We start from the raw sequence: 24,840 nt of genomic DNA, 5'->3' as shown, positions 1-24,840 counted from the left end.
AGCAACCACGGCATAGCAGGTGGACACATCACTAACTTGATTGCAGTGCCGCCGTTATGGGTCACGAACGCCTCGAAGTCCAAGCCCGCAAGTTCTACTCCCAACGCAACATGTACCTTTGCGGCTTCACCCTCTTCCTTTCGCTCATCCTTAACCGCACCTACGTTATGATCCTCGAGGTGATGCGCCTGGAGGACAAGGTCCGCGCTTACGAGGGTACTAAGAGCGATACCAAGGAGGCTGAGAAGCTTGCCGTTGCCGGTAAGCCCGGTGAGCTTGCCCGTCTCCGAAAGGAGCTTGAGCAGAAGGATCAGGACCTCAAGACCCTGAAGAAGCAGAGCGAGCAGCTCCACAAGAGCTACGATGAGCTTAGCGACAAGTACGCTGCTACCCAACAAACTGGCGAGTCCAGAAAGGGCATCTAAGGCGTGTATGTTCTATATCGCTCCAAAGGAAAAGACGCCCGCGCATCCAAGGATATCGGCACCTGATCTATTGTTGACCTGTCTGGGCGGAAGAAAAGAGACTGGGTCTGCGCCTGTCAGGGCATATACAAACAGCAACAGACCTGGAGCCAGATGAAGTGGAAGATGTAAAATAGCGTTATAACGGTTACTGGGTTAAGCACCGGCGCAAAGTTGGCGATCGGACGTGGACAGGACGATCGACTATTTGAGATTGTATTAGGAATTTCTCTATGTATAGAATAGTGATGTTGGATGGTGAGTGCCTTGGTGTACTAACAATCACCAAGGTCTCGCATGCAAATTGCTATATCACTATTCAAACATCATGCCGTTCTTGATTCCATGTGATGTGTCCGACCAAATAAGTTACAAGTTCTAGTTTCATTCTGCCTATTTCGAACAACGAACGTTTCAGTAGGTTCCATCATACTTTTCTGGAAATAATACACCATTTGCCATTTCCAATACTGCATACTCAAGGTCATCTTGAGCTTCGTCCTCATCCCACGGCAATAGCCCCATTGCACGCATGCCGTCTACACCGCCTGCCTCACCAACCTCTCGAACGGCCTGCTCTCCCCCTACATTGACATCGCCTGTAGGGGCTCCGGTAAAGTCAGGGCCGGCTTCCCCATGTAGAAAACCCTTGCGCTGATGGGCAAGATATAGGGCATTTGTCTGAGTTAATGGACAGGCTGGAAGATATATAATTGTTGTAGGAGGGATGTCTGGGCGACGGAGACGGTCAAGGGCGTAGACGGTATCGCAGTGCCAGACAAGGTAATCACCAGGATCAAGTTTTGGTATGGGGATCATGCTCCGATGAAGCTGTAGATGAGGATGTAATGCATCATTGAGCTCCTGTGGGTAAGACGGCAATGCACCTTGGATCACAGACGAAGGTGGCTCTTCAAGGATCCAGTTCCCTGGCGTAAGAAAGTCTGGGCTTGCCGGTGAGGATTCTTTAGGCACGAAAAAGGGGCGCAGAAGAAGATATGCAGTTGTGAGTCGAATCATGGGACACAAGAGAAGGGTGCCATGGCCAAAAGGAACCTCACTCAAAGCGACCCAGCCCTGAAGCATGCGGAAGACGCTGCATGAGCCGTCACCATTGTATAAATCGCTTGTCACTTTTAGTCGAGTGCTGCTTTCCCACGGATCCCAATCCTCCCAACGACCATCCCAAATGCGTTGATAAGTCGCTGCTGAACCATAGCCATCCGGCTCCCAACGCTCCACGCTTCCTCCGTCAACATATACGCTGAGGGAACATGTCTCATCCTCAGGTCTCCTGACCCTCATGCGGTCGGCATAGCTGATGGGAAAATTGGGGCTCACAAGCGCTTCTGGGTCAGACGAGTGCCATAAATTCATTAGGAAACGTTGAGTATAGAGAATGTTCGGATGGGCTCGAGATTTGATCTGCCCAGGAGACCAGTAAACTCCGTAAAGATGCGGATCATGGGTGGGCAATCGTTGAGCCTGAAGGTCTCCCAAGTGAGCGTCGGTATCTGCCTTCCATTTCGTAGCCAGATCATGAGGAATTACATTCCGAACAACAGCGACACCTCGATCCTTTAGTCTTGAAGAAAAGTCGTCTGCAACTGAAGACTCTTTGAGATCGTTAAAATCAATAGATGGGTAGATATCCGAACCGGCTTTGGCGATGATATCGATTTCAGTGCTTAACTTGACAAGCAGTCTTATCCAGGAACTCTTGATTTGAGATTCTTTACCCTCAATCAAATCTCTCTTGATTCGGGCAAAGCGAGTAGGAAGAGGTATGGGCTCAGTAATCTGAGCAAACATACTACTTGACGGGCCATGCCGGTGGCCTTTTGGAGCCATGGTGAGAACTTTTGAGAAGTTGATTGTGGGTATTGGAAATAAAAGATAACGTTGAGCTATCCTAGGCCACTCGCACCAGTTGAATCATAGATATATACTGGAGTAAATGTGGCAATCGAGGGACACTACTGGAACAGCAAAGGTAAGAACTCAAGCATCTTCTCCAAGGAAGGGAAACCTGACATTCTGGGTGCCAGTGCGGCGTATGGTTGTTTTATAACCGCGTTTACATGGTCCGTAACCGTGCCTGAACGCTGCGCGTGACTGTCCACGGCCTCTTTGAGCGTTAAGTCATTGATTTCATCGTGAGGAATCGTCGTCATGCGGAATTTCTTCGGATGGGAGCTTGGTATTCTTCGGATACACACGCTATACGGGCCGGATACCCGGTCCTCTGAGGCTGTCGTTTTGGCTGCCTAGGGTGAGTTGCGGTGTGTTATCAAAACGATTAGCTGTAATGTATAACCTTTTGAGTCTTACAGCTTGGTATCATGGACCTAGTGTGCATACGGTTGGAAAGGTGGCACTGAATTGTAAGCATCATTCTTTGCACTTCTGCAAAAATGTGTGCAGAATAATTTTGTGGTCTTGTTGCCGTGAGTCGAGTCGTTTTGTTTTCCCTTGCGACTAAAGCACTAATTAGATCTTGACCCGTTTGGATCGACGAAGTGATGGCTGTTCATGGGTTGCATCCTGTACTATTTCGGCATTTGAATTAGCCTTCCTCTTCTTTTCCTTCTTCGCTGCCATGGGCGCTGTAATCTGCTTGGCCTCTTTCGGTGGTGCCACATCATGGGATTGATCCGGTTGAGCCGGTTGCTTCATTAATACATATGCCACTTTCTCCACGTCACTTGCTTGCACGTTGAGTCTGTTCCGCAGATCGTCGACTTTGGAGCATAGCATACGGTACTCTTTGGCGTTATACTTGATAGGGCTCTGCTTCCCATTGCAGCATAGCCACCAGAAAGCCTCGTCGGCAAAGAAGATGACCCGTGTCGGATCATGAACAGCCAAAAGCAAGGATGCAGTTGCAGGACCAATACCTCGAAGCTTTGTCAATACACCCAAGGCGGCTTCTATGTCGGCATCCTTTTTGTAAGCGTCAAGAGCTTGCTTTACAATTTCCTGAGCATCGTTTGCATCATTAGATGAGACCAGATTCATAAGAGTTGGTCTGAACTTCCCATGGCGTCTGATCTTTATTAGTAAATGACTTCAGCTTTGACCTCATGCAGCTGTACGATTCTGGCACAGGTGGGTGGACTTGGACTCACAACTTCCACTCCACGAGGTTCTTGATGTCGTCTAGCCTCATTGGGCGACTTTTTGCGCTAGAATTGAAGGCATCCAATGCATCGTTGTATCGATAATTGTCCAGTTCTTGCAGCGTTCTCTGGCCACCTTTGGCTATTGGTTAATATTGATTAGCCGATATTCGTATGAAATGGCATCCTTGATATCTTTTTTATTCACTTACCACCCTTTTCATCTGATACTTTTTTAATAAGAGGCGGGTATTGATTGAGAACTCGCTTGAACTCCTCAAGGCTGATCTTGTTGGCAGAGGTAATGCTCAAAGCGGATGCCATAGTGCTGATATAATTTGACACAGTGATAAGATGTCCTTTTATAAGAAACGACGGAGCGAGAGACCTGAAAGTGCTGTGTTTCCCGATTGCGACTTTCAATGATAGGCTGAGGCAGGAGAGTCGAGTGTTACGAGAAACGAGCATAGAGATTGAGGAGAAGATGCGAAGTTGAAGTGTCTTGGAGAGACGCGACGCGATAGAAGGAGACTGTTCAATTCGCACGGTGCATGATCGTGCCTGCTAATATCCGTACTAGGGGAGAGGGGAGGCAAGGAAACTTACCTACCTAGGTACCTGCCTTAGGTACAAGCAGGTACACAGATCAGTTATTCTTAGGTATCAATTAGGAGAAAGGTCCTAAGTTTACACTAAATTTACCTCAAGTCTTTTATCCTTAGGATAGAGAGAGAAGTCTTGTTTTCTTACTCCCGAAGGCCATATAGGTACTTCTCTGTTTGATTCACCTCTTATTCTTTCTACAAAACCATATTATTTTCCAAGATAACGTTAAATTCATTCCCAAGATATACGACAATTACTGTGGTAAGATTCCTCGATTGATTTATTCAGCAAGAGAAAATACACCTTTCGCCCCTCAGGCAATCCAGTTGTTATCCTCAACCTCACCAACCAGTTTCCACAGCTTGTCAAAGACATTGTTTGGATCATACCGCTTCTTCAACCCCCTCAAGCGCTTCGAGTTTGAACCAAATGCTTCTTCAGCCGAGATGGTGTCAGTGCTCACATAGTTCAGATAATGACCAATGCCATCTGACAAGGCTTTGTCGTCGTATCCAAGCTCGCGGATCGACTTCTGGAATCCACGATTGAACTGGCGAATTTTGGCATCAAGACTCTCATCCATCCACTTGTAATTTATACCAACATTGTAGTAGTTACCTCGTGAGTTGAAGGATGTTGACTCAACAGGAATCGTCCGGATGGTTTTCTGGGGAATGCACTCTATCATGACAACAGAGCCCTCGGTACCCGGTGTGTCCTCGACAAATCCCGTGAATTTATCACGGATTGATTCGGCGGTGGAAAGCTCCATGGGAAGAGTGAAGTTGGCGCCACCAAACAGGTATCTGCTGCCCTTTGCAAAGACCTCATCTGCGCCCTGGTTGATCATAGGATATGGCATAGGTCCAACTTGCTTCATCAATGCCTCGAGCTCTAGTATAGGAGCGAAATATTTCTGGCCATCTTCCTCTGGATTGGGCCCCATCTGGGCCATCTGAACCAGGACAACGAGGGGCCTGGGCGCATTGGGGCCTGGGCCGGGGGGAGCATAAGTGTAGCCTGTGAGGAAGATTTGCGTGCCGTCGTTTGTCTCTCCCCAGTGGTTGAGAAACTTAATCACGGCGGGCAGAGCCGAAGGGGGGAGGAAAGCCATGCCACCCCAGATGTCACCTTGTGGGAATATCTTGCTGGTGAATTGGGTAACCACGCCAAAGCTGCTGCCGGCGCCTCGGAGAGCCCAAAAGAGATCTGAGTTCTCGGTGGAGGATGCGGTCACGATGCTTCCATCGGCTAGAACGACTTGACAGGAAAGCAAGACGTCGATGGCCAGACCGTGAATACCAGACAAGACGCCATAGCCACCATGAAGGATAAGGCCTCCAACGCCAGTATGGCTGACGGTTCCGCCAACGGTAGCTAGGCCTTTGGGCCATAGTGCCTCGTCAACGTCTTTCCATAAGCAACCTCCTCCAAAGGAGACGGTGTTTGCCTCGGTGTCCACCGAGACATCACGCATAAGAGAGAGGTCCAGGACCATGCCCTCGGGTGAGGGAGCGCAAGAAGTTTGCGAGGTGCTATGGCCACCTCCTTTGACATTGAATTTGATGCCATTAGATATTGCAAACTTGACGACCTCACTGGCTTCTTCAGCAGTTCTGGGTTGGGCTACAGCGGCCTGTGAATTGATTAGCTGGTAGCTGGGGAGCCACGAAGGTTTGACGTACAGCGGGCTTGATACAGGTAAGACTCCATCGTTGGAGGCTCTCCTCGAATCCTTCGTCTCCAGGGAGTAGAAGCCGTCCCTGAACCAGCTTGCTGCGCAACGATGAGAACTTAGTTTGGGTCATACTTGGTTACTGGAAAAGTGATGGCTCTCGATAATGGTGTGTATGCATATTCTATCATGCTTCCTAACAGCCTTATATACTATTGTACAGGGCCGGTTGTCCAACATCCATAGTCGCCGTCTCACCTCAGCACCAACTACACGTATAGCGTTGCATACCAAGATGGATTCTATACCTTACTCGGTTTGGATGACCAGACGAGCTATCAAGTTGGATGCGGAGTTGTTGGTGTGAAGCTGAAAGAACGGGCGTTTAGGCTGTGCTGTATAGCGCCATTGGCGGTACGTGGCGTCGTTTATGGCGGACATTGGATATCTAGACGGGACCTTGTATTATCGAGCTTCTTGATTTGACAGAAAGGGAGGATCTGATAAGTCTGATTTATCCTGATTCGAAGCATTGTACATAATATGATGTATTGTTGGTGATCCTTCGAATCCTCGTTGCCATGAACGTCAGCGGCAAAGCAGACGTTGCCCGCTTAGCTACCTTAGCTAGGTAATAGCCTCAAACTGGAGCAAGGAAAGCCTGATATTGACTTCTATCTAAGCGGGATTCTCGCAATTGATAGGGCTTATGCCAGCCAGAGGTCAGCTCAATACGATCGACGAGAAGCTACACTAGCTCAAGGCACAGCACAGTAGCTCTCCCCAGGCTTCTCCACTACTCAGCAAGATTCGGGGACGTGAGTAAGCTAGCTTACTGTGAATTGAGGCTCGTATGGGTCAGTTTCGAAGCTTTTGCCAGTTATGGTTGGTTGGGGCGGCGCTGACAGTGATGTTGATGAGTGGTGCAAGTATTCAAAGCTACCAAAAGTGGTTATGCACTTAGAGGCTATGTATTCAGCTGTAACTTAGTAAAAGTATATTTTATGACATTTGACCAAATTGAACAATCAATAACAACTCTGAGACGGCGGTGACACCAACTCTGTAACATAAATAGATACAGTTTCTGCCTCGGCTCTGCAGCTTCTGTTAATGCCCGTCGATGCCAATCCCAGGATGGTTCGAACGGCCGAGACCCTGAGAGCGGTTAGATAACGGCCTGTCCGAAAAGACGACAGCTAAGAGAGGGGGGAAAAAAAAAAAAGTGACCCCTCCGTTTTCCGTTTTTACGGGTTTTCTTCTGCATAATCGCATCCAATCCATCCTCTTAATTCTTACTCACTTACACCTTTGACCTTCCAACACCGCCAGTCTATACCAAATTCTCCTAGTCCACATAACGCAACACACCCTCTTCTTAACAACCAGTCCAAATCGCAAACATGGGTAACGTAAGCTAAGAGGATTCAGATGCGATCATAAACGATACCTTGTGCTGACATGGAGGTTTCAGGGTGCCAAGGCTCAACAGAAGCGCGAGCGCAATGCTAAGGACAAGAACACTGCCAAGTCGCAGCTCAAAGTGGTGAGTTACAGACTGTACTCTAGAACTTGCAGTATCTTTTGCTAACATGACCAAATAGAACGAGAAGGCTTGTGATATTCAGTGCCAGATCTGCAAATCTACCTTCCTCAAGACCACAAAGGCCCCTGCGTATGTCCACCAAAATACCCACCGATCTCCTCTGTTTCTCCATCATCCTAACTAATACTTCCTCTCCAGTCTGAAAGAGCATGCCGAGAACAAGCACAGCAAGACCATTGCCGACTGCTTCCCCAACGTCCAAGTCGCATAGACCATAACATTATGTGTTGACATGATGGTATCGTACGAGAAGAGAAAAGTCAAGAAAACAACTGGAAAATGGGAAATGTTTAGCGAAGCGAGGCGTAATGTGGCGCGATAGCCTAGACGAGAATGGGGAGACGAGACAAGACGAGATCAAGGGACTCATGATGGATATAAATTTTACGCGGCTCTTTTTTTGCACATTCTTGCCATTCCTCCGTGTTTGCCATCTGCTACCTAATGAGCCTCTACAGCCTTCGGGGGCGCTTTCACGGCTGGTGCTGCAGCCTCCTTCTGCTGCTTCGCCTTCGCCTGTTCCTCACGGATGCTAGCCAGAATATCAGGATACCAGCGCTCTCCAACGTCAGGATGACTCTTGACCCGATTTCGCAATGTTGCCTCACCAAGCGTCTTTGAAGCACCGCCAGCTCGGAAAGTAAACTCGACATCATCAATACGTCCGCCATTGCGCTCCACGATCTTGCGACGCTGCTCCCGTACTTCCTCTGGTACAAGACCAACGCCAACTTTCTCCAGATCTTCAAACTCAGCGCTCATGCGCACGCCTTGGAAGAAGGGAATAGAGAAGCGTGCACCTGAGCCGGCAGCGGGGGAGAGGACACGATGTGTTGTAGAGACGCAGACGCCTTGTGTAAGTGCCTCTAAGCCTTGGCCGATAGCAACGACGAGGGTTCCGGGTATTGGCTCACAGTCAATCCAGTCGCCTCGAACGTTCTGTACTTGAAGACCCTTGTGCGATGTCGCCTGGAGGAGATAGCTTGTAAGCATGCTGTCTTTGTGAGGACCTACGCCCTGGCCCTGCACATTTCCTTCGATGCCGAGTTCCTTTGCATCGGGGTACTTGACAATCTTGAGCTTGTGTTGCTGATCTTCATCAAAGTATTTATTAAAGGCGTCGCTGGGAAGTTCAATAGCTTCGGCGATGAGAGACGTAAACTGAATTGAGATCTTGCCCATGCGCTCCATGTAGTCTGTATACACTTTGCGGAACTCAGGCAACGAGTCCTCGGATGGCCATTGATTGGGTGCTAACAGGTTACGATATAGAGGAGCACCAGGCCCAGGGATAGGATGCTCTGTTGAGAGATCAATTTGTTCACGATGATCAATCTCTCCAGCTGTGATCTCCGCTGAGAGACGAGAGTAGCCTAGGAAAGAGGGCGCATTCTTCATCTCAATCTTGAGTCTGGACGAGTTAGTGAACCATCAGATCATGATAATGTCACTCATCACTCACTTCTCTTCCTCGGGAATGTCAAAGAAACCCTTTCCAAGTTCAATGATCTTCTGAAACAACTCATCCGAGATGCCAACATTCTTGAGATACAAGAAGCCAACTTCCATTAACGCATGACGAAGTTCCTTTAGAAACTGAGGCTTGGTAGCGGGATCCTGAGCCGCAGCTAGGTCCAGAATTGGAATAGATGTAAACGACATTTCTATATGCCAAGTTGGACAAGCAAAGTAGTAAAATAGTTAATGTTGTAACTTGTTGATAAATAACTTGGTATCTTTCACTCCAAGGTAGTCAAAGTCAAGTCAATAGATCGACTGATTGATTACCCATCACCTCCTCATGCCATGGCGCGATTGGTCCACCCAAATACACCTTTTTCTCCTCTTCTCCTTCGTCTCCAAGTCAAGTCAAGTCCCCGCATCTGCAACCGATTCCCGAGGGATGCCGGGCTATTTTGGCGATTGCCTCTTCTTTCAATCACGCCGATGTCGGCCATACTCCAGATGCATATACAAACTGAGTGAATAGCTAGTATTCCAGACCTGCTCAACGCCGGCGCTGCGATCATCTAACTTCCCAAGACCCCATGCGACTAGACCATGACTGTCTAGTTTGATTTATACATACTCCTCTGTAACAAAAAAACATTCTAGCTTTCTTAACACGCCTTATTACATACCAATTTCTTCCTTTCATGATGCTGAAAGAGGCTTTGTCGCGAGCAGGCCCGTAACCTTGTAAAACAAATCCTCGATCGGAGGCGCAGCAAATGCTGGTGCAGCGTCAAAGATGTCTGCTAGATGTTGTTGTTGAATCACACTTGGGTGAGAGTCATCATCTTCCATCTCGACATCTTCAGGCTCAGTCACAGGCTCGGCCTCGGCATCGTCAACATCGCTTGCCATATCCTCGTCCTCATCGAGAAGATCAGCCTCATTGCCATTAACATCAATGCCCTCGAGGCGGAGGTCCTCAAGAGGCTGGACGGTTGCAAGAGATGAAGGGTCTGATCCCTCGGCAACCACCCAGACTTGAGCAGCATCATCCAGAGCGATGAAACCACTTGTCTCAGGAGCAGAAACCAAGCTGACGATCCTTTGAGGCGTGCTACGCACCAACAGGGGCTCGATATCCTCAGGCTGGAAAACTGCAATGAGAGAACCCTCATTAGCTGGCAGAGCCAGGGCAAAGTGACTGGAAGTGTGATCAACAGCCAGCTGAAGAAGAGCATTGGCCTTGGACTGTGGTATCACAACACCATATCGTAGCTCATCACTGACAACGTCATAAACGCGCAGTTCATCTGATAGGATAATGACGAAAGGCGAAAGCGCACGGATAGATCGCAATTGACCTTTCCATTGGCCTTCGAGGGTCTTAACCACATCGCCTGACGCAGCATCAATCACGTAGACTACACCGGAGCCAGCTGTTCCGAAAGCCACGAAGAGAGTTGAGCCATCTTCCGAGAAGGCGATACTTCCTTGGGGCTCTTGAACAACACCAGACTCGGGGAGGTCGATCACGCCGTCTTGAGGAATACCGTCACCCACAGCAATAATCTGAGAGCAACTCCAAGTGAAGACCTCGCGACCGTTAGGCCCCTTCACTACAACTCCATTCTGAGATCTTGTCTTGGGGCGCCACAATCGAACATTGCCGTCGGTACCAATAGTTGCGAAGCATGTCGAGACTGGGTTCGAGGCTAAGTCGAGAACTGCCTCGTTGCGATTTGTAGCATGAGGGGCATTAATCCTGGAGACAAGAGCAATCTGCTCCTCGCCTTCTTGTGCTTCCCAGAACTTGAGATACACCTCTCGTCGCTCTTGAATGAACTGGTCCTTGGCATCGCTGATAACGTTGTCCACGTCTCGTTGTGATGGCTCCCAGGTGTCAACACTAGCAAGCCACGCTCCGTCAGCTGAGAACGCTAGGTGAGTAATGAGGGGCTCTTCGATAGGGTGGCCCTTGTTCGTGATGTTGACATCTGTTGGCTGTGTGCGAGCCAAAGCTTGCTTGGAGACACTTCGGAAAGTCTCAAGATCAAAGGTCTGAAGTAAAGGTGCAGAGAACCCTCCAGACATAGTAGCCTGCCGGCCATTACCCACACAGACGTGTAGTCTCGACTGATCAGTAGGGCTAATTACAGCTGGGATAGGTCGCTGTACGCTCGCAGGTGTTGTCCATGTTCGCTGAACGAGAAGATCCTTGGGTGTAGTGACGTTGACGGCGGCCGACTGGATACCAGCGATGTATGCTGTAGGCTTCATCTCAGCGGTCGAAATGACCATGGCTGAGTTATCGTCGAGGTGAACAACATATGAGGAGCCGTTGGCAGAAACTGTGATGTTCTCCACGCTGCCAGAAAGATGGGGAAGAAAATCCTTCTTTCCCGTATCCATTTGCCATAGAACGAGAGAATTTTCAGAACCTCCTGAAATTACATAATTACCTGCGATATGTCAGTACAATCCTCGAGGCTTCATGTGCAGTGTAGAGTTTCGTACCATCGCGCGACCACTTCAGGGCGTGCACCGCTCTGCGGTGCCAATGAAAGTTTTGTGCTTGAATAGGCTCCTTATCAGATCCTGACTTTGCAAGCGCCTGGCTTCGAGCAAGCGCATCATGGTAGAGGTAAATTGAACCACGGGCACCACCAACAATGATATCCAGAACAGGAGCGGCTTCCTGTCGCGATTTCTTTCCGCTAGTCACTGGTCTAGGATACACTCTCAGGTCAAGGGCGCTGGCCAAGTCGGGAATATCGAAGGTATAAATCTCGTAATCCAAAGAAGCCAGGTTATCGAATTGTCGCTGTGATGGAACGCCAAAGAAAAGGCGGTCGTTAATGGCGCCAACCAGGTGGCCATCTTCACTAGTCTCAAGCAACTGCAGGCCATTACCAGGCTTCTTCATAACGAAGAGAACCTTGTGCTCAGACTCCGTTGTTGAGGCTGGGTATGCGACAACCTCAATTCGGCCTGGTTTATCTGATTCTGCTACAAATATGATCTCCTGAACTTTGCCAGAGACCTTTTTCGTAACGAGAGCCATGGCAGTTGCAGTCTTGGATTGGGTCTGGAAGAATTCGGGGGTCTTGGAGGTTGTCCAATCGACTTCACAGACGCGGCCGTCAGAGGTAGCCACCCAGACGATATTGGAGTTTTGCTTTGCTTGCCTCATGGCGACGATATGCGCGGGTGCTGCAGCCTTGTCGTCGGACGTTTCGGCTGCAGTAATGGGGATTCGTCGAACAAGGAGTGAATCGGCTGCCGAGTACACCTGGATAGATGTGTTGTATGCAATAATGAGGAATCTATGAAGGTTAGCTAGGCCAGTACTAGCAGAAATTGAGACTTACTGCTCATTTTCTGTCAATACGGGATCGATATCAAGCATCCTGCCACCCATAGGCTTCGAAACGCGCCATCCTGCCTCTGTATCGTCGAACTGGCGAACAATTTCGATCTCCCGAGTTCCAGCCTCTGCCAAAGCTCCAGAAATACCGTTCACCTCAGCAACCACGCCATTGCCACTGTCGTTCTCAAGCTTAATTCCATTGATTTTGTTCGCCTTTCGTTCAGCTCTTAGCCTCTTGGTTCTCGAATCGTTCTCCGTCACATCGCGTTTGCGCTTCTTGGTCGGATCGTTTTTTGTTCGGGGGCTCTTGTGGCCGGCCATTTTCGCCACCTTCTTCTCTCTGCACGAGATCAATTTCGTGTGCTTGCGACTTTCTTTGAACAATTCGTCGACGGAGAGAAAAGTGACGAAGTTGTCCTGCTGGTATGCTTCTACTGGGTAAAGGTTCGCAGAAATTTTGGTCCCGCTTGCGAAAAAAGTTGCTGATAAGATAAGCGCTCCGTCGGAAAAATAACGGAGCTAGAATTTATTTTCGTAGTCCTACTACGACGCCAAACTATCGCAAGCTTTCTTTGTAACGTGCCTCCTGCTCTTGTCGCAATTCTTTTGGACGCATCCGACGAACCTGCGCACTCACCATATTACATAAAAATGATTATTCCCATCCGCTGCTTCTCCTGTGGAAAGGTAGGATCTTCAGCCGCGATGCGCCAGGCGCTGATTACTAACTTGGAATGTAGGTCACTGGTGACCTCTGGGAGCGCTATCTTCAACTGATCGCAGATCCCCGTAAGACCGATGGGTAAGCTGGCTCTTGTCTCTTTATACTGTTGGATATCTAACGAGTTGTAGCGATGCTATGGACGAGCTCGGTCTGAAGCGATACTGCTGCCGCCGCATGATCATGACCCACGTTGACCTTATCGAGAAGCTTCTCAAGTACGACACGACCATCCAGATACCATTACATACGCGATTTCTAACTCTCTTTAGGTACACTCCTGATGGCCGAAGCGAGAAGAAGCAGAACCTTGGCGTTCAGTACTCATAAAATGCGTAGTGGCAAAGAAGCAGCGAAAGAACGGTTGTGCATGGTTTGGCGTTAAGGGAATCTTGCCGAAATATGTCACTTTGACGGCGCAAGGAAGGCAATGAATTGATCAGTTTCAAATACGAGAGCACGAGTCCTCATAATCTACGGTGCCCCCCTATACAGACACTTTCGAGACTGTCAAGATATTGATCTGTGTTTTCACTGGAACCTTCTCCACCATCCTTACTCATGCTTCCCTCCAAAAGAAACGGTTGGCTCTTGGTAGGCCCTTTGTCCTGCATGTATTCCCTTCCGGCAGGAGGTCCTTATGCGCTCCTCAGGGAGCAGGAAAACTTCTGGCATGAAATCAAGGTGCTAAAATAAACTGGTCTAATAATGGCTTGCTAAGATATACTAAACTCACCTGATTCTTTTCGTTACTTAAGATAGAGGTCCTAAGTTTTCTTGCCTCTTCTCGGCACTATGCCATTGAGTGCTGGGATTTAATTCTCAGACTACTACCGCAACACTCCCGCCCTTGCTGAGGCCTGTGCGCAAAGAGCGGTGGATGTCAAGTTGCGGCGAGGAACAACGAGCAGGAATCAGGAGATGGCCCATGTTGTTAGACAGCATGCCAACATCTATGGGAAGCCAGAAGAGGCTAGTTAAACTGGCACGCATATTCTCAATCTCACCTGATTTGCAAGGTGCTGGAATTGAGTTTTCTTGTTTGCCTCTATGGTCTGGCCTCACTCGAAGACCTCGGAAATTCACTCAAATGTGTTGGTTGTCCTCAAAATTGTGTGCTTGCAGAAGGAAGTGGGCGATTGCATCGAGCCAACAGTCTCTTGCAAGGCCAACAAGTATGACAACACACCCGGATGTTGGTTGAAGCTCTCATGTCTCTGGGGTCTATACCTGTTCTATTATAGCATGGTTACCCTTTTGCTGTCGATCCTGTGACTTCTTGCCCTAGTGCTTGACAACAGTGTAAGGGGATGCGACGCTTTCGCTTTACATCGCGATACCTGTCTACCAGGGCTAAAGTGAATCAAGTTTCCCTTCTGAAGCGAGACTGAGAACAATTCAACAAGGCTGTCCTAATCTATACGTCCGAAGCAATGAAAAGCTTGTCATAAAGAGACTCAAGGATTTGGCTGGCCTTTTGCTATGTGAATGACAAGGATGATAATAGCTTTCTAGTATCTTGGCACGAGAGTTACCTTTATTCAAGCCCATTATTTGAGTTCCGACTCTTCCACCACTTTGACGGTAGGAACAATGATATAGACCAAAGCCAGGCTGCAAGCCAGTCACCACGCCCGAGTCTCACAACATGTGACTTGGACCTGATTTCCAAAAGATCGGGAGTTTCTGAAGGCCAATGCACTAGCAGGTGGTCTCTCTTTGAGGCCCGTCATGAATTTCCAATCTTGGCTGTAATCAAGTCGCTCGACCTATTCAGTACCTCAGGCCGCCCTGCTATCAGCGGAGTAGACATCTCAGAGTCATGGAGCAGACAATGAAAATAAGACAAAGAGGTGTTGGTTCGGAAGAGCCCGTCCAGTGTGTGTGGCTGTTCGGGCCGCAAGGTCATGGGCAACGATGTATTTCATGGACAGATGTGCTGTGGTATAGTAACAACAATTAAGGATCCTTCAAGCAGGTCGGAAAACACTTACCACACCCAAGCGACCTGGTTGTGTAGTAACAAGCTTGGCCAGCAACCGCGCTTTTCTTTTTCTTATGCTGATCGACCAACACGATCTTGATCCTAGACAGACCGCATAGACGGACTGGTTACCGCAAGTGGAAAGCTTGAGTCATCGAGCTGTATAACACGATAAACAAACAACCTCGAGCCAAAGAGAAGAGTGTCTAAGTGTCAAAGGTCTAGTCAGGCTGGCGCTTATGCACTGCATTTTGTGCTTCCCTCCACGGCTTTTTCGTGCATACTCGGAAGTCCACTTCGGGCTCAAAGCTCTTGTTATGGTGTTTAGTAAATCTATTCCATATATTAAAAGCACATCTTCATATGTCGTTTATTCGCGATGTACGTAGCCCTCCTTGTTGGGTCACATCTGAACATTCTGACCTCTGCGGCGGTGGACCGCGGGATGTGTTCCGGAAGGGGTAAATCCACACCGCAACCCTGCTCTTGGGTTCGAGAAAAGAATCGAGAAAGGTCCCCGGCTCAGTAGGAGCACAAAGCTTGCACCATTCAAAATCTCGAGGTGAACTCGTGGAACTGTCAAGGGTGCATCAACACCTATTCAACCGGTTAACAAGGGCTGGGAGTCCCCGCACCGGCTGGCTGGATTGGCGATCGTGAATACAATTCCGAGAATCTGTCTAGCGCTGTGATAACTAAAACAACGCAACAGGCGTTGGGCTATCACCACGCTAAATTGGCTACTAGGATTCAGACCCCAGACGATGTTGTCTGTCATAACATGGGTAGTAGCAAACAATACGGTCTTGGTCTCGTAGTCATTCCTCTTGTTGTAAACCTAGCCGAGGGTTCAGTCCGGGAAAATAAAATTGGAAACCTCCTCTTAGTTTGCATGAGCTCGTGGGCTGGTTGTGTTGGTCTGATTATAAGCGAATGGATTGGTCATTTTCTCTAAATGGGCACAGAATCCACTTATGGTGTTAGTTCTCTGGCAGTCATAAACAAGAAAGAACTGAAGATGATTGATATGTGTCCTTGTCCGTTCTCCATACCTTGAAGTGACCAGATAGTGAGTGAGTGATAGGCTCTGGAGGCCATGGCGATTAGGGTTGAAAAGCCAAGGGGAAGAGAGATTGACTAGAGGGCCTAGCTCAAGCATATTCTAGTATTTGTTCGAATCTTCTGTTGTTGCTTTGCCAAACTGCTGGCATCTGGACATTGTTGAACCGCCTGCCACGAGAGTCATGTTCAGAGCAAGCGAACTGTGCGTCACAAAGGACATACTGCAACCCCGGGTGGTGGGGCCACCGGCTCGTTTTAGCGTTGCCAAAGCCGCCGTGACCAGACTGCTGGGTTCGCTGGGTTCTGAGGTTTGGGTTATTGATTGGCTTGTTCTACATCCTGGTCGTACCCCTGCGAGCCCTGGGCGTTTAGAAGCACCATCGTGAAGGCCTAGCATTATGGGTAGTATTGCCATTGACTTCTGGAGTGATGGGGAGAGAGGGCTACTCCTCAAGCTAACTGCGGAAGTGGACGAAGAATTCTGCCTCACCGACCACAGTTGTTCTACTCCATCCTCAGGTAATTCGGATGGAGTGTCATCTGAAAAGCAATGGAGACTGTATCGAACCAACATGTCTTTTGAGGGCTACTGATAAAGCATTAAGTCGGAACGCTGTCAGCCGGCTGAATCGTCAGTCACGACACACGCTCTCAAGCAAAGTAACTCAAGATCATGTTGGGCGTTGTCCCCAAAACTCAAGACTCCCACCGTATGTCTATGTCCTTTCCAAACATGAAGCTGGTTGGGATTCAGATTTTAGGTTGTCGATCATGCTAAATACGTATACAGCATTGGGTGTCACATTCCGTACCGTTGATGCCGTGCAGCGGGCCATGGCACATGGCATCGACTTTGTACCCATAGTACTGTACGGCTGAACTTGGGAGGAAAGCTCGGAAGCGCATTGTAGCTTGTCGAACACAAAGCACCATGAAGCATAGCATTGGACAGTTCCAGGTCGTTGGTGGAAGCAATGCAAGTGGGGGACTTCGGAGGATTGGCCAGTCCCACCATGAGTTAAGCGCCGACGCCTGTCCTTTTTTTAATGTGCCCCACGAGTTTTGGAGCCACGATCCATCCACCCTGGCCAACTGTCTGGGGTTTGACTGGCTCCTTGTCATGGGCGGGCGGCTGGAAGTTCTCTCTTATGGTTGTCTTGTAGCGGTGCAGAGCTGTTAAGTTGAGCGCAAAGTGACGGGCAAATATACTTGCAGAAGTAGTTGCTGTCAGTTGTTTATCAAGATCGGCAAGTCGGGACAAAGGGGCTGGCAACTGACTTATGTTGCTATACAGAAAGATGGAATAATGATCCAAAGACGAAAAAGACAGCCCGAAGGTGGAAATTATCCCTATACCTAACCTCAACCATCTGGCTTGATTAAGGTAGCTGGCATCGAATGTACCTACCGCGGGAACACTGATGATTGCGATCTGTACGTAGGGCAGGTGCTAACCAGAGTGGGCCTCCCGTCCCCCGATCCATGGCCCATTCGTCAACCATCCAGCCTCTCCTTCCGCCAACGGTAATGCTTTAGACTTACACAACGATGTTGTTAGTTTTCATCAGAGATACATTTTTTCTCAGCCCAGCGCCAATCTCGACGTACATGTATGCCAGTCATCTGCAATTGATTCAATTCGGCCTTTTCATGAGCAAGTACCATGATGGAATCGACTTCTCTGCATAATAAGAGTCACCGCAATACACACAGGGGAGTCATCAATAGGTTGCATTGACCACACCCTATTCTACTCAACACAATAGCCAGAGACAAGAAGGCCTTGTTGAAAGTCGCTTGAAGTGGTCCAGGAGGACAGACCACTCACGATTAGCCGCTCCATCCATTCACCCTAAGCATCCAATTTCAACACCCCGATGCTGCAAGTCGACGGCTTCTGCCACACCTCGATATATTGAACTTAGATTCAAGCCTTTCAAATCACTTGGGAAACCCATCTCGGGACGGCATTGGCACTCATCAGTATCAACCCATCACCCTCGGCAGAAATTCTTGGTCAGACTGTTCAAAAGAAACCTAGCAACTACCTAACAACTCAACATCTCTGGCCCCCAACTTCACCCTCCTCTCTAAAGTCCCATCTGCGCCTTGATCCACACAACTGGCCCACCCGCTCGCTGCCTTGTCTCGGCAAGACAATTCAGACTTTCAGAGTTGTCTTGGCTGTACTTTCTTTTAGCTACTCTCCAGGAGCATCAAGTGTCACAGGTTGCGTCCTAGCCGCAGAGCCCCTCCTGCTACCAGCTTGATCAATATCCACACCTCCCATATTCCATCAGCTGGGCCACGCCCCATTCATGATCCAACCGTCTTTTAGTTCACGTTCCGCAACATTCTATCTTTTCCTGCTCAGTCTGGTGAGCCGTTAACAAACATAAATCTGGTCAAGTCATAATTGCAGTCTTTGGATCACTCTAAGAATTGAATTGCTTCAATTCCATTGACGAAGCAATTCTGTAAGACCTTATACACAATACCTATTCAACGACTATCGCGTCTCTTTGTTTCCCACCGCGCCAACCATCGCGCTCCCGACAAGCGCCGGCCGCATGTACGGTCCCCCTCCATAACAATTCAAGGCAGCTCACTGGGACAGGTAGCAGAGAAGTAACAAGATAGCAAGCTTCTGAAGCCAGCTCACAGCTACCAAAGGTGGCATCAACAAATATCTTGAACGCTGCTGTCTGCTTATTTGTTACTTGACTCTCACAGTAACAAGAGCTACAATTGAGTACCTGACCCATAACACCCCAATGTAGCAGGGCTGCGAGAACAAGGGACCCGGTCTCACGAACCCCTGTCAAACTGGCGTCTGTCTGTCTGCCTTAGTCCGTCGTTGCAACCGCTGGTGCTCCAGCTTTTGGCTCTGCCTGTTTCTTTAAACCTTTCCCCCTCCATTCTAACCATTCTCTCTCTTCGGTTCGGCTTTTGGTGAGCTGGTTTTGTTGGACGAACTTGCTTGCTTGCTTCGTCGCCGGAGTGTCATTGAGCCCTTCATTCAGCATTTGGACCTTCTGTATTGTTTCTATTTCATCAATCTTTCCTTATTGCTGTTCGACTGGATCAGACTAGTTACGCAGCCTCCCGATCTTAGCACACTCGATTCCATAGGTCGCTTAACTGGCCGCGCGACCGCACATCGACCGCCAACCGACAAGCTCCTCTTTTATTCTTTTGCTGTCACGACAGCTGTTGGTAATCTCGAATTGTCTCCTGCATCAGGTTTCGATCGTCTGTCGACCTTGGGACTGCTGCATCGCAAGGCTTTCTTGCGTCGACGCTTGGTTGGAGCTGCGAATTGTCTTAAGGACCCCTCTGCCATCGGAGCTCTCAACTACCACCTTCAGGGTAGCTCAATATTTTGAAACTCCACGCTCCCGTCATGGCCCTTGAAGCCCCTTTGAGGTCATCGACTGGAAGCCTACAATTCCCTTTCGTTTACCCTCAGACAGACATGTCTGCGCCCACAGAGAATGAGAGCCGTCGCTCTCCATTCAGACCATTGTACGTTGCCTTAGGAGCTATGCGCTTAACGTGAAACCTCTTGGAATCTCTGTTAACCCATGTCTCAGCTCTTCCCCTCCTCCTGCTACCGATTCGTCCTCACTTCGACCCAATTCTGTCAATCGCATGTCAAGTAGCTCCTACAATGTCATGAGTCCTAGTGACATTGTGGGTCCTTCTCCAGTCACATCTAATGGTACTGAAACGACCGAGATCGAGGACGATGTCTCAGAGGATATTGAGAAGGAAGTTAGTGATAGAAAGGCTACCCGTCGGTCGGAGGTCAGTCACAATGGGCATCGCCGACATTCTGGGCTATAAACTAACTTGACCACAGCTCTTAATGCTCACAACTAACTTACCGGAGAGTGTGCGCCAGTCCAGCAACGAGGAGGCTATTTCTGTCATTCATGCACCAGAAAGCTTTTCCAGCTGGGTAAGTTTCATCGTCATTCTAGATCCGACACATTTAACACCATTCAGGCTGCTCCAGCTGCCGCCGCACCTCCAGCCATGGAGCAAAAAGGGCCAAGTCCAAGGACATCTCCAAAATCAGAGGCTGAAAGCCTAGCCTCTCTCAATGGCGGACAAGAGAAGGTCTGCTACCCTTGACCTAAATTTATGCCATATACTAAACGGTCATCAGACATCGACTCATCCCGTTCGACCTCCGATTTTAACCGATGTGAACCCTGTGCGGTACAGCATCGACAGCGCCACACCCCGAGCTCAGGACCTGCAATCCATGCTGGATGATGGGGCCCGGCTACGTTCGAGTAGTACGAGTAGTCTCGAGAGTAAGAAAATACTAGTTTCGTCGCAGAATATGGCTAATCTGTTTAGAAATCGACGAACAAACCGAGGCTGAAGGTGACGACGAAGACTATGAATCAGAAGCCATGCCGATACCACAGCAACAAGACGAGATCGAGACTCTACGAACAACTCTTGCTGAGTGCTGGACTTTGTGCAACAGTTTGTCTAAGCTCAGTTCAATCAATCGTAACCGCGCTCTTGGCAAAAATGGCATTCCTGATGCCCACGAAAAAGCATGGAGGACATGTTGGAAACTTTGTCAGCGGCTTTACCACAGTCGAGATGAGGACGTGAGCAATTTCAATGTCAAGGTCAACCTTGATTTGTGTCGCGATTTCTGTCAAGCGCTATTCGATGTCCGACAGCGTAATGATGAAGCAGCGGACTCGGTTTTGCGTGTTAGCTTTGAGCTCAACAACCAGTAAGTGCATCAAATAAGTAATGGATCTTACTCTAACAAGTTGGCAGCCTCTATAGTGCTCAGGATGGTACCCTACCGGAGCAATTCCGAGAACGCACACTGGACTTCTACATCGCGCTTTGTCATCGACTAATGAAGCAACGGAGTGATCTAGCCGAGGAAACCGATCAGTTGCTCAGGGCCTGTTGGGCACTTGCAGAGATGCTCTTCAATCTCAGGCAGAACAGAAGGGATGGAAGACCCCCAGATGAGGAGCTGCTGAGCTCTACTGTCCAAGCCTGCTGGGAGCTCTGCGATGTATTCCGAGACAGCTGGACACAAGTTCGACCTGATAGGGGAACACCTCGAGCCGGGCACGCATTTCCTCAGCATCTTAACGATCAGAGCGGCCGACAGAGTCGAGGATCAAACCCATCTTCAGTTCATTCGAGGCACGATAGTGTCAAGAGTGGGCGACAGGAAGAGAAACCAAGAAACCCAGCTGTTCCAGAAACCCCTGTAACCGAGTTCGAAGACACGCCCATCTCTCCACAGAGTCGTTCGCCAACAATGCCCAACATTCTTGTCCTAGGTACTCCTAGTGACAATAGCCGTGGCCGGTGGTCGAGTAGCGCGTCCAATCTTTCCAGCTACTCAAAGAGCAGCACCAGGACTTCAAGCACAGCCACCACTACAGCTGCATCGGAAGATGCAAATGTGACGCGTGCAAAGGTACTCGTTCTCCGAGCTGCTATGAATCTTGGCTTCAATCGTGATACCATCCATGAGCCCAAAGCTGCTGCTGCTGCATTACAGAAATTTGTGCAGGATCTTCCTCCTGGATCGTTTGGGTCCCTGATCTCGCACTCGACATTGCTATCACAGTACAAAAACTCCGTCCTTACCGATGCCATAATTCCAAGACACCACGCCTTGCCAGCCCGAGGCAAGCGCGTTACTGCCCAGGAGATGGCCAAGAGTATTCAGATGATGATGAAGAGTTCACAGCGGTATGCATATCTCCGAGATCTCTTCAAGGTCGTTTTCCAGTTCCCGGTTGAGGAGGTCGACACACGTCGCAACGTCAGCATTGTGGTGTAACATGCTATTCAACCATATTCATAACCTTCTATTTCGACGCAATGGTTGCGTCGAATTGCCTATACTTATGCCACGTTACGTCTAATGTTATTATTTCATACTGAAGAGTTTTTGGGAGTCGGGTCACAAGGATTTAAGGACTATTCTATGCCAGCATGCTTACACACACATCACAATTTTTGTATTAGAGATTGGAGAGACATCCTGAAAAGGTTTATGCGGTGGTCTGTTCGTTTCTACTTGCACGAGATACCCTGTAGGAAGGCTCTAGCGGGCGAGTTGATGATATGAGAGAGCTGGAGGGTAAGACCAGAAATATTTGGATAAATCAATTCTCCAAGCTTATATCAAGATGTTATGATTTATTGTATGGCGCATCAGGAATTAAGGAATCTGAAAGGGCACGAGTGGATTGAGATAAGTGCATGCTATTTAATTAGTTATGCTAAGTGGCCTAAGAACTAGGTATCCAAACCGAGTCTCTGCCTATCTAGTTCTGTGGATTTCAGCTTGGGTATCAACTCTAACACATGCGGCAGGCCTTAACGCCTCGTGATATGCATTAAGTCCGCAGCCTTGGAAAACAATTCTCAGAACGCTCAGCTGGTGTTTTTCGCCAAACGTGTAATCCTGTCTGTGGATAGGTCAAACAAAGGAAGACGAATCACTGCCTTCAGGAGCGACAAAGAGGCCCGGATCTATCACGGAGAAGGAATAGGGTATTTGAAAGATCGCCAGTCCCCAGGGACTGGGTTATATCAAGTATAGTATACAATGTGGGACAATTCAGCCACCACCTCAGGAGCACGACTTGGTGATGAACAACTTCAGGTCCCAGGTGGCATTGAGCACCTTGGGATCGATCGTGTTCACATTGATCCCCATCGTTGCCACTTTAGTTCTTGGAGTCGTGTGAGGAACCTGATTTGGCAACTTGGTGCTCATTGCTGTCGCCAGAAGTGCCCGAAGCAGCAGATTGCTTGCGATCTTGTGGGATTTTCTGCTCTGGAGTTTCCTCATCCTGATCTTGGGTGGGTTGCGGTTCGCTTTGTTCAACCGCTTGCTGAGCTGGTTCGAAGTAGTCCTCACAGTACACCGGGGCGACGTCATCTCGTCCGGCCATCTCAGGCTCCTGATCCTGCTCCTGCTTATGCTCTTCAGTGGGTGATGCCTGCTGGGGATACACAAAGTCGGAAAGCTGAGAAAAGTTGGAGAGGGGCATATCCATCTTAAAGGACGGTGAGTGTTGGGTAACGGAGGGCTCCTAGGCTCCGCCCCCTACGACCACGGTCTGCTGCGAAGATGAGACTGGTGCGTGAGAGCTAGCTGTTAGCTGCTGTCTCGGATAAGAGGCATATGAAGGCTGGACGTTAGGTGACTGATGAGGTGTCTGGTATAGTGCGGCGTTGCAGCCCCCAGGGCTTCCCTGTTCTGGTGACTTGATCTGTTGTTGACCTGAACGAGTGTTAATCGGGGAAAAGTTGGTGTTGAAGTTTGCCCTAGATTGCGTTTGCCAGGGGTTAGCTGGAGGTATAACCCCGAAGCCTCCCTGAGCTGGTGCTCCTGAAAAGAGGCTATAGGAGTTTGTAGGTGGTGAACGAAGATTTCCCATCTGAACCATTGGTGCTTCGTGGAACAAGGGGGCGGAAGACAGGCTGGGAGACTTCATGTCTTCGAATTTAACTGGTGATTGCGTTGGAAGGGATCCAACCTGGTATTGGGGGTGTTGAGAAGGTCCTGCTGAAGCTTTGAAAGACCCTTGGTGAGCTCTCTTGGTTTCAGTCGGTGATCCTCTGTTTTTTAGGTTAGAGAGATACGTGGAAAGGGACATTGGGGCGGTATTCGAAACGTACTCTGAGCCCGGCGAAGCGGAAGAACCAGCTCCAGAGTCAGGTTGACGTTCCTTTCGTTTCCTGGATTGCTTGTTGCAAAGGGGAGCTCTACGAGCAAATATCGGTTAGTTAATTTCAAAAGCAAGTGGCAAGACCCTTTTGGCACGGGACAACTCACCCATAGTCAGGATCCTTGCCATATTTGTTCCTCAAATATCGAATCTGGTTGTCTGTCAGTGCTCGACTGAATCGTTCCCGAAAAGCGTTAGATATTGCATCGTTGTAGAAATCTTTCTCCATAAGGCTTAAAGCAAAGCGTATCTCGTCAGGTTTGTAAACTGGTTTTCCGGTCATCTTGAAAGAAGTAAGCAAAGAAGCAAAGGTGTGGAACAAGTGTTGAAAGTGTCGAGCAGTCTAAAGTCTAACTGTCCAAGAAATGTCTGAGCGGTCAGCGATGGTGAGTGTTGTGAGGTTGTAGGTGATAGATGGTTGAGCAAAGGTTGTTGTTCAGGGGGAAACAGAAAGACAATGAATGTCTGAGGTTGATGTTTAAGTAGGTAGGAACTCAGTGATCGGTTGAGGGTTAATCAGCGTCGTTGATGTTGCTACAGGCTGTGATTAGGGGCTCGAGAGTTGTAGACTTCGATTAGTTGCCAGTTAACAACTGGCACTGAATCCTGACGTAGCTTGAGCGTGGATGAAATTGTGCAATTGGATAAAAGAAAGCATATCAAGGTTAATCATCAATGCTTCCCTAAAGAAAGAAGAATCTATTGTATGTGTAGAGAAAAGCAGCTTTGGAGGTGGTGTTGTGGTGTGCTAGCGTAGAAGTGGAGAAGAAGAGAAGAAGCAGAAGCGTAAAAGAGGAAGAAAAGGGCTCCTTATGAACCCCTCCCTAAAGCAGCGTCTGCTGATTGTTCACGGGAGATCCATGACTCAAACAGTGCAATTGCTTGCATAAAATCATTGGTCTCTATTGTGGCTATGCTTCCTCACTCGCTCAGTGTCTATGTCTAGTTCGTCTGATATTTTCCACTGTATCAACTTCGCCTCTTCTTCAAGCACCTGACTCTCCCTTTCTCTATTAATCACTGGCTGCCGTGGGAA

At 48.8% G+C, this 24,840-nt stretch overlaps 12 protein-coding genes across 18 annotated transcripts in view; 4 read left to right on the top strand and 8 right to left on the bottom strand.

The window, feature by feature from the left end:
* Nucleotides 1–56: 56 nt before the first annotated feature.
* On the top strand, nucleotides 57–445 carry FOXG_00869 (uncharacterized protein; the record flags this gene model as incomplete). Its single annotated transcript, XM_018377493.1, has 1 exon — nucleotides 57–445. One exon carries the CDS (start codon nucleotides 57–59, stop codon nucleotides 423–425), a length of 369 nt encoding a protein of 122 aa, XP_018233228.1. The 3' UTR covers nucleotides 426–445.
* A 433-nt stretch (nucleotides 446–878) lies between these two features.
* On the bottom strand, nucleotides 879–2,315 carry FOXG_00868 (uncharacterized protein; the record flags this gene model as incomplete). The annotated part of the gene is made up of 1 exon (XM_018377492.1): nucleotides 879–2,315. The coding sequence occupies one exon, from the start codon at nucleotides 2,313–2,315 to the stop codon at nucleotides 879–881; it is 1,437 nt and encodes a 478-aa protein (XP_018233227.1).
* Nucleotides 2,316–2,954: 639 nt separating this feature from the next.
* FOXG_00867 (uncharacterized protein) lies at nucleotides 2,955–3,907 on the bottom strand (the record flags this gene model as incomplete). Its single annotated transcript, XM_018377491.1, has 3 exons — nucleotides 2,955–3,510; nucleotides 3,593–3,725; nucleotides 3,796–3,907. 3 exons carry the CDS (start codon nucleotides 3,905–3,907, stop codon nucleotides 2,955–2,957), a joined length of 801 nt encoding a protein of 266 aa, XP_018233226.1.
* A 519-nt stretch (nucleotides 3,908–4,426) lies between these two features.
* FOXG_00866 (uncharacterized protein) lies at nucleotides 4,427–6,976 on the bottom strand (the record flags this gene model as incomplete). Of its 3 annotated transcripts, none has more annotated exons than XM_018377489.1 (3): nucleotides 6,701–6,976; nucleotides 5,875–6,655; nucleotides 4,446–5,825 (listed from the first exon to the last, which is right to left on the bottom strand). In XM_018377489.1, exons 2-3 carry the CDS (start codon nucleotides 5,995–5,997, stop codon nucleotides 4,503–4,505), a joined length of 1,446 nt encoding a protein of 481 aa, XP_018233224.1. In that variant the 5' UTR covers nucleotides 5,998–6,655; nucleotides 6,701–6,976. The 3 variants fall into 3 exon arrangements, with proteins under 3 accessions (XP_018233223.1, XP_018233224.1, XP_018233225.1); XM_018377490.1 differs by having other exon boundaries at nucleotides 4,503–5,825; nucleotides 5,875–6,652; nucleotides 6,701–6,924; XM_018377488.1 differs by having other exon boundaries at nucleotides 4,427–5,825; nucleotides 5,875–6,916.
* Nucleotides 6,977–7,267: 291 nt separating this feature from the next.
* Nucleotides 7,268–7,681, top strand: FOXG_17964 (uncharacterized protein; the record flags this gene model as incomplete). The annotated part of the gene is made up of 4 exons (XM_018397993.1): nucleotides 7,268–7,276; nucleotides 7,339–7,410; nucleotides 7,469–7,539; nucleotides 7,609–7,681. 4 exons carry the CDS (start codon nucleotides 7,268–7,270, stop codon nucleotides 7,679–7,681), a joined length of 225 nt encoding a protein of 74 aa, XP_018233222.1.
* Nucleotides 7,682–7,911: 230 nt separating this feature from the next.
* FOXG_00865 (uncharacterized protein) lies at nucleotides 7,912–9,132 on the bottom strand (the record flags this gene model as incomplete). Its single annotated transcript, XM_018377487.1, has 2 exons — nucleotides 7,912–8,881; nucleotides 8,933–9,132. 2 exons carry the CDS (start codon nucleotides 9,130–9,132, stop codon nucleotides 7,912–7,914), a joined length of 1,170 nt encoding a protein of 389 aa, XP_018233221.1.
* Nucleotides 9,133–9,624: 492 nt separating this feature from the next.
* FOXG_00864 (uncharacterized protein) lies at nucleotides 9,625–12,613 on the bottom strand (the record flags this gene model as incomplete). Its single annotated transcript, XM_018377486.1, has 3 exons — nucleotides 9,625–11,384; nucleotides 11,440–12,248; nucleotides 12,294–12,613. 3 exons carry the CDS (start codon nucleotides 12,611–12,613, stop codon nucleotides 9,625–9,627), a joined length of 2,889 nt encoding a protein of 962 aa, XP_018233220.1.
* Nucleotides 12,614–12,837: 224 nt separating this feature from the next.
* On the top strand, nucleotides 12,838–13,823 carry FOXG_00863 (DNA-directed RNA polymerase I, II, and III subunit RPABC5). Of its 2 annotated transcripts, XM_018377485.1 has the most exons (4): nucleotides 12,838–12,979; nucleotides 13,033–13,094; nucleotides 13,145–13,231; nucleotides 13,286–13,823. In XM_018377485.1, the coding sequence occupies exons 1-4, from the start codon at nucleotides 12,944–12,946 to the stop codon at nucleotides 13,341–13,343; spliced, it is 243 nt and encodes an 80-aa protein (XP_018233219.1). In that variant the 5' UTR covers nucleotides 12,838–12,943; the 3' UTR covers nucleotides 13,344–13,823. The 2 variants fall into 2 exon arrangements, with proteins under 2 accessions (XP_018233219.1, XP_018233218.1); XM_018377484.1 differs by having other exon boundaries at nucleotides 13,145–13,803.
* A 2,057-nt stretch (nucleotides 13,824–15,880) lies between these two features.
* Nucleotides 15,881–16,965, bottom strand: FOXG_00862 (uncharacterized protein; the record flags this gene model as incomplete). Its single annotated transcript, XM_018377483.1, has 3 exons — nucleotides 15,881–15,948; nucleotides 16,282–16,449; nucleotides 16,872–16,965. 3 exons carry the CDS (start codon nucleotides 16,963–16,965, stop codon nucleotides 15,881–15,883), a joined length of 330 nt encoding a protein of 109 aa, XP_018233217.1.
* Nucleotides 16,966–18,391: 1,426 nt separating this feature from the next.
* FOXG_17963 (uncharacterized protein) lies at nucleotides 18,392–23,295 on the top strand. Of its 3 annotated transcripts, XM_018397990.1 has the most exons (8): nucleotides 18,444–18,631; nucleotides 18,677–19,584; nucleotides 19,653–19,866; nucleotides 19,922–20,020; nucleotides 20,068–20,181; nucleotides 20,231–20,381; nucleotides 20,428–20,821; nucleotides 20,869–23,295. In XM_018397990.1, the coding sequence occupies exons 2-8, from the start codon at nucleotides 19,463–19,465 to the stop codon at nucleotides 21,899–21,901; spliced, it is 2,127 nt and encodes a 708-aa protein (XP_018233214.1). In that variant the 5' UTR covers nucleotides 18,444–18,631; nucleotides 18,677–19,462; the 3' UTR covers nucleotides 21,902–23,295. The 3 variants fall into 3 exon arrangements, with proteins under 3 accessions (XP_018233215.1, XP_018233214.1, XP_018233216.1); XM_018397991.1 differs by having other exon boundaries at nucleotides 18,392–19,584; nucleotides 20,869–22,495; XM_018397992.1 differs by having other exon boundaries at nucleotides 19,653–20,020.
* Nucleotides 22,300–24,558, bottom strand: FOXG_00858 (uncharacterized protein). 2 transcript variants are annotated; one of them, XM_018377482.1, is made up of 3 exons: nucleotides 23,912–24,558; nucleotides 23,755–23,841; nucleotides 22,300–23,694 (listed from the first exon to the last, which is right to left on the bottom strand). In XM_018377482.1, the coding sequence occupies exons 1-3, from the start codon at nucleotides 24,085–24,087 to the stop codon at nucleotides 23,166–23,168; spliced, it is 792 nt and encodes a 263-aa protein (XP_018233213.1). In that variant the 5' UTR covers nucleotides 24,088–24,558; the 3' UTR covers nucleotides 22,300–23,165. The 2 variants fall into 2 exon arrangements, with proteins under 2 accessions (XP_018233213.1, XP_018233212.1); XM_018377481.1 differs by having other exon boundaries at nucleotides 22,300–23,841; nucleotides 23,912–24,550.
* Nucleotides 24,559–24,696: 138 nt separating this feature from the next.
* FOXG_00857 (uncharacterized protein) overlaps nucleotides 24,697–24,840 on the bottom strand; it is a gene marked incomplete at its 3' end in the record, with an annotated part of 1,733 nt that continues 1,589 nt past the window's right edge. Inside the window, exon 3 of the mRNA XM_018377480.1 lies at nucleotides 24,697–24,840. Coding sequence (XP_018233211.1) covers nucleotides 24,697–24,840 — 144 coding nt within the window.

This window comes from Fusarium oxysporum, chromosome 1, assembly GCF_000149955.1.
Source record: "Fusarium oxysporum f. sp. lycopersici 4287 chromosome 1, whole genome shotgun sequence".
NCBI classification, from domain to species: domain Eukaryota; kingdom Fungi; phylum Ascomycota; class Sordariomycetes; order Hypocreales; family Nectriaceae; genus Fusarium; species Fusarium oxysporum.
The sequence above is the reverse complement of the archived record's forward strand: the minus strand, read 5'-3'. Positions and strand labels throughout refer to the sequence as shown.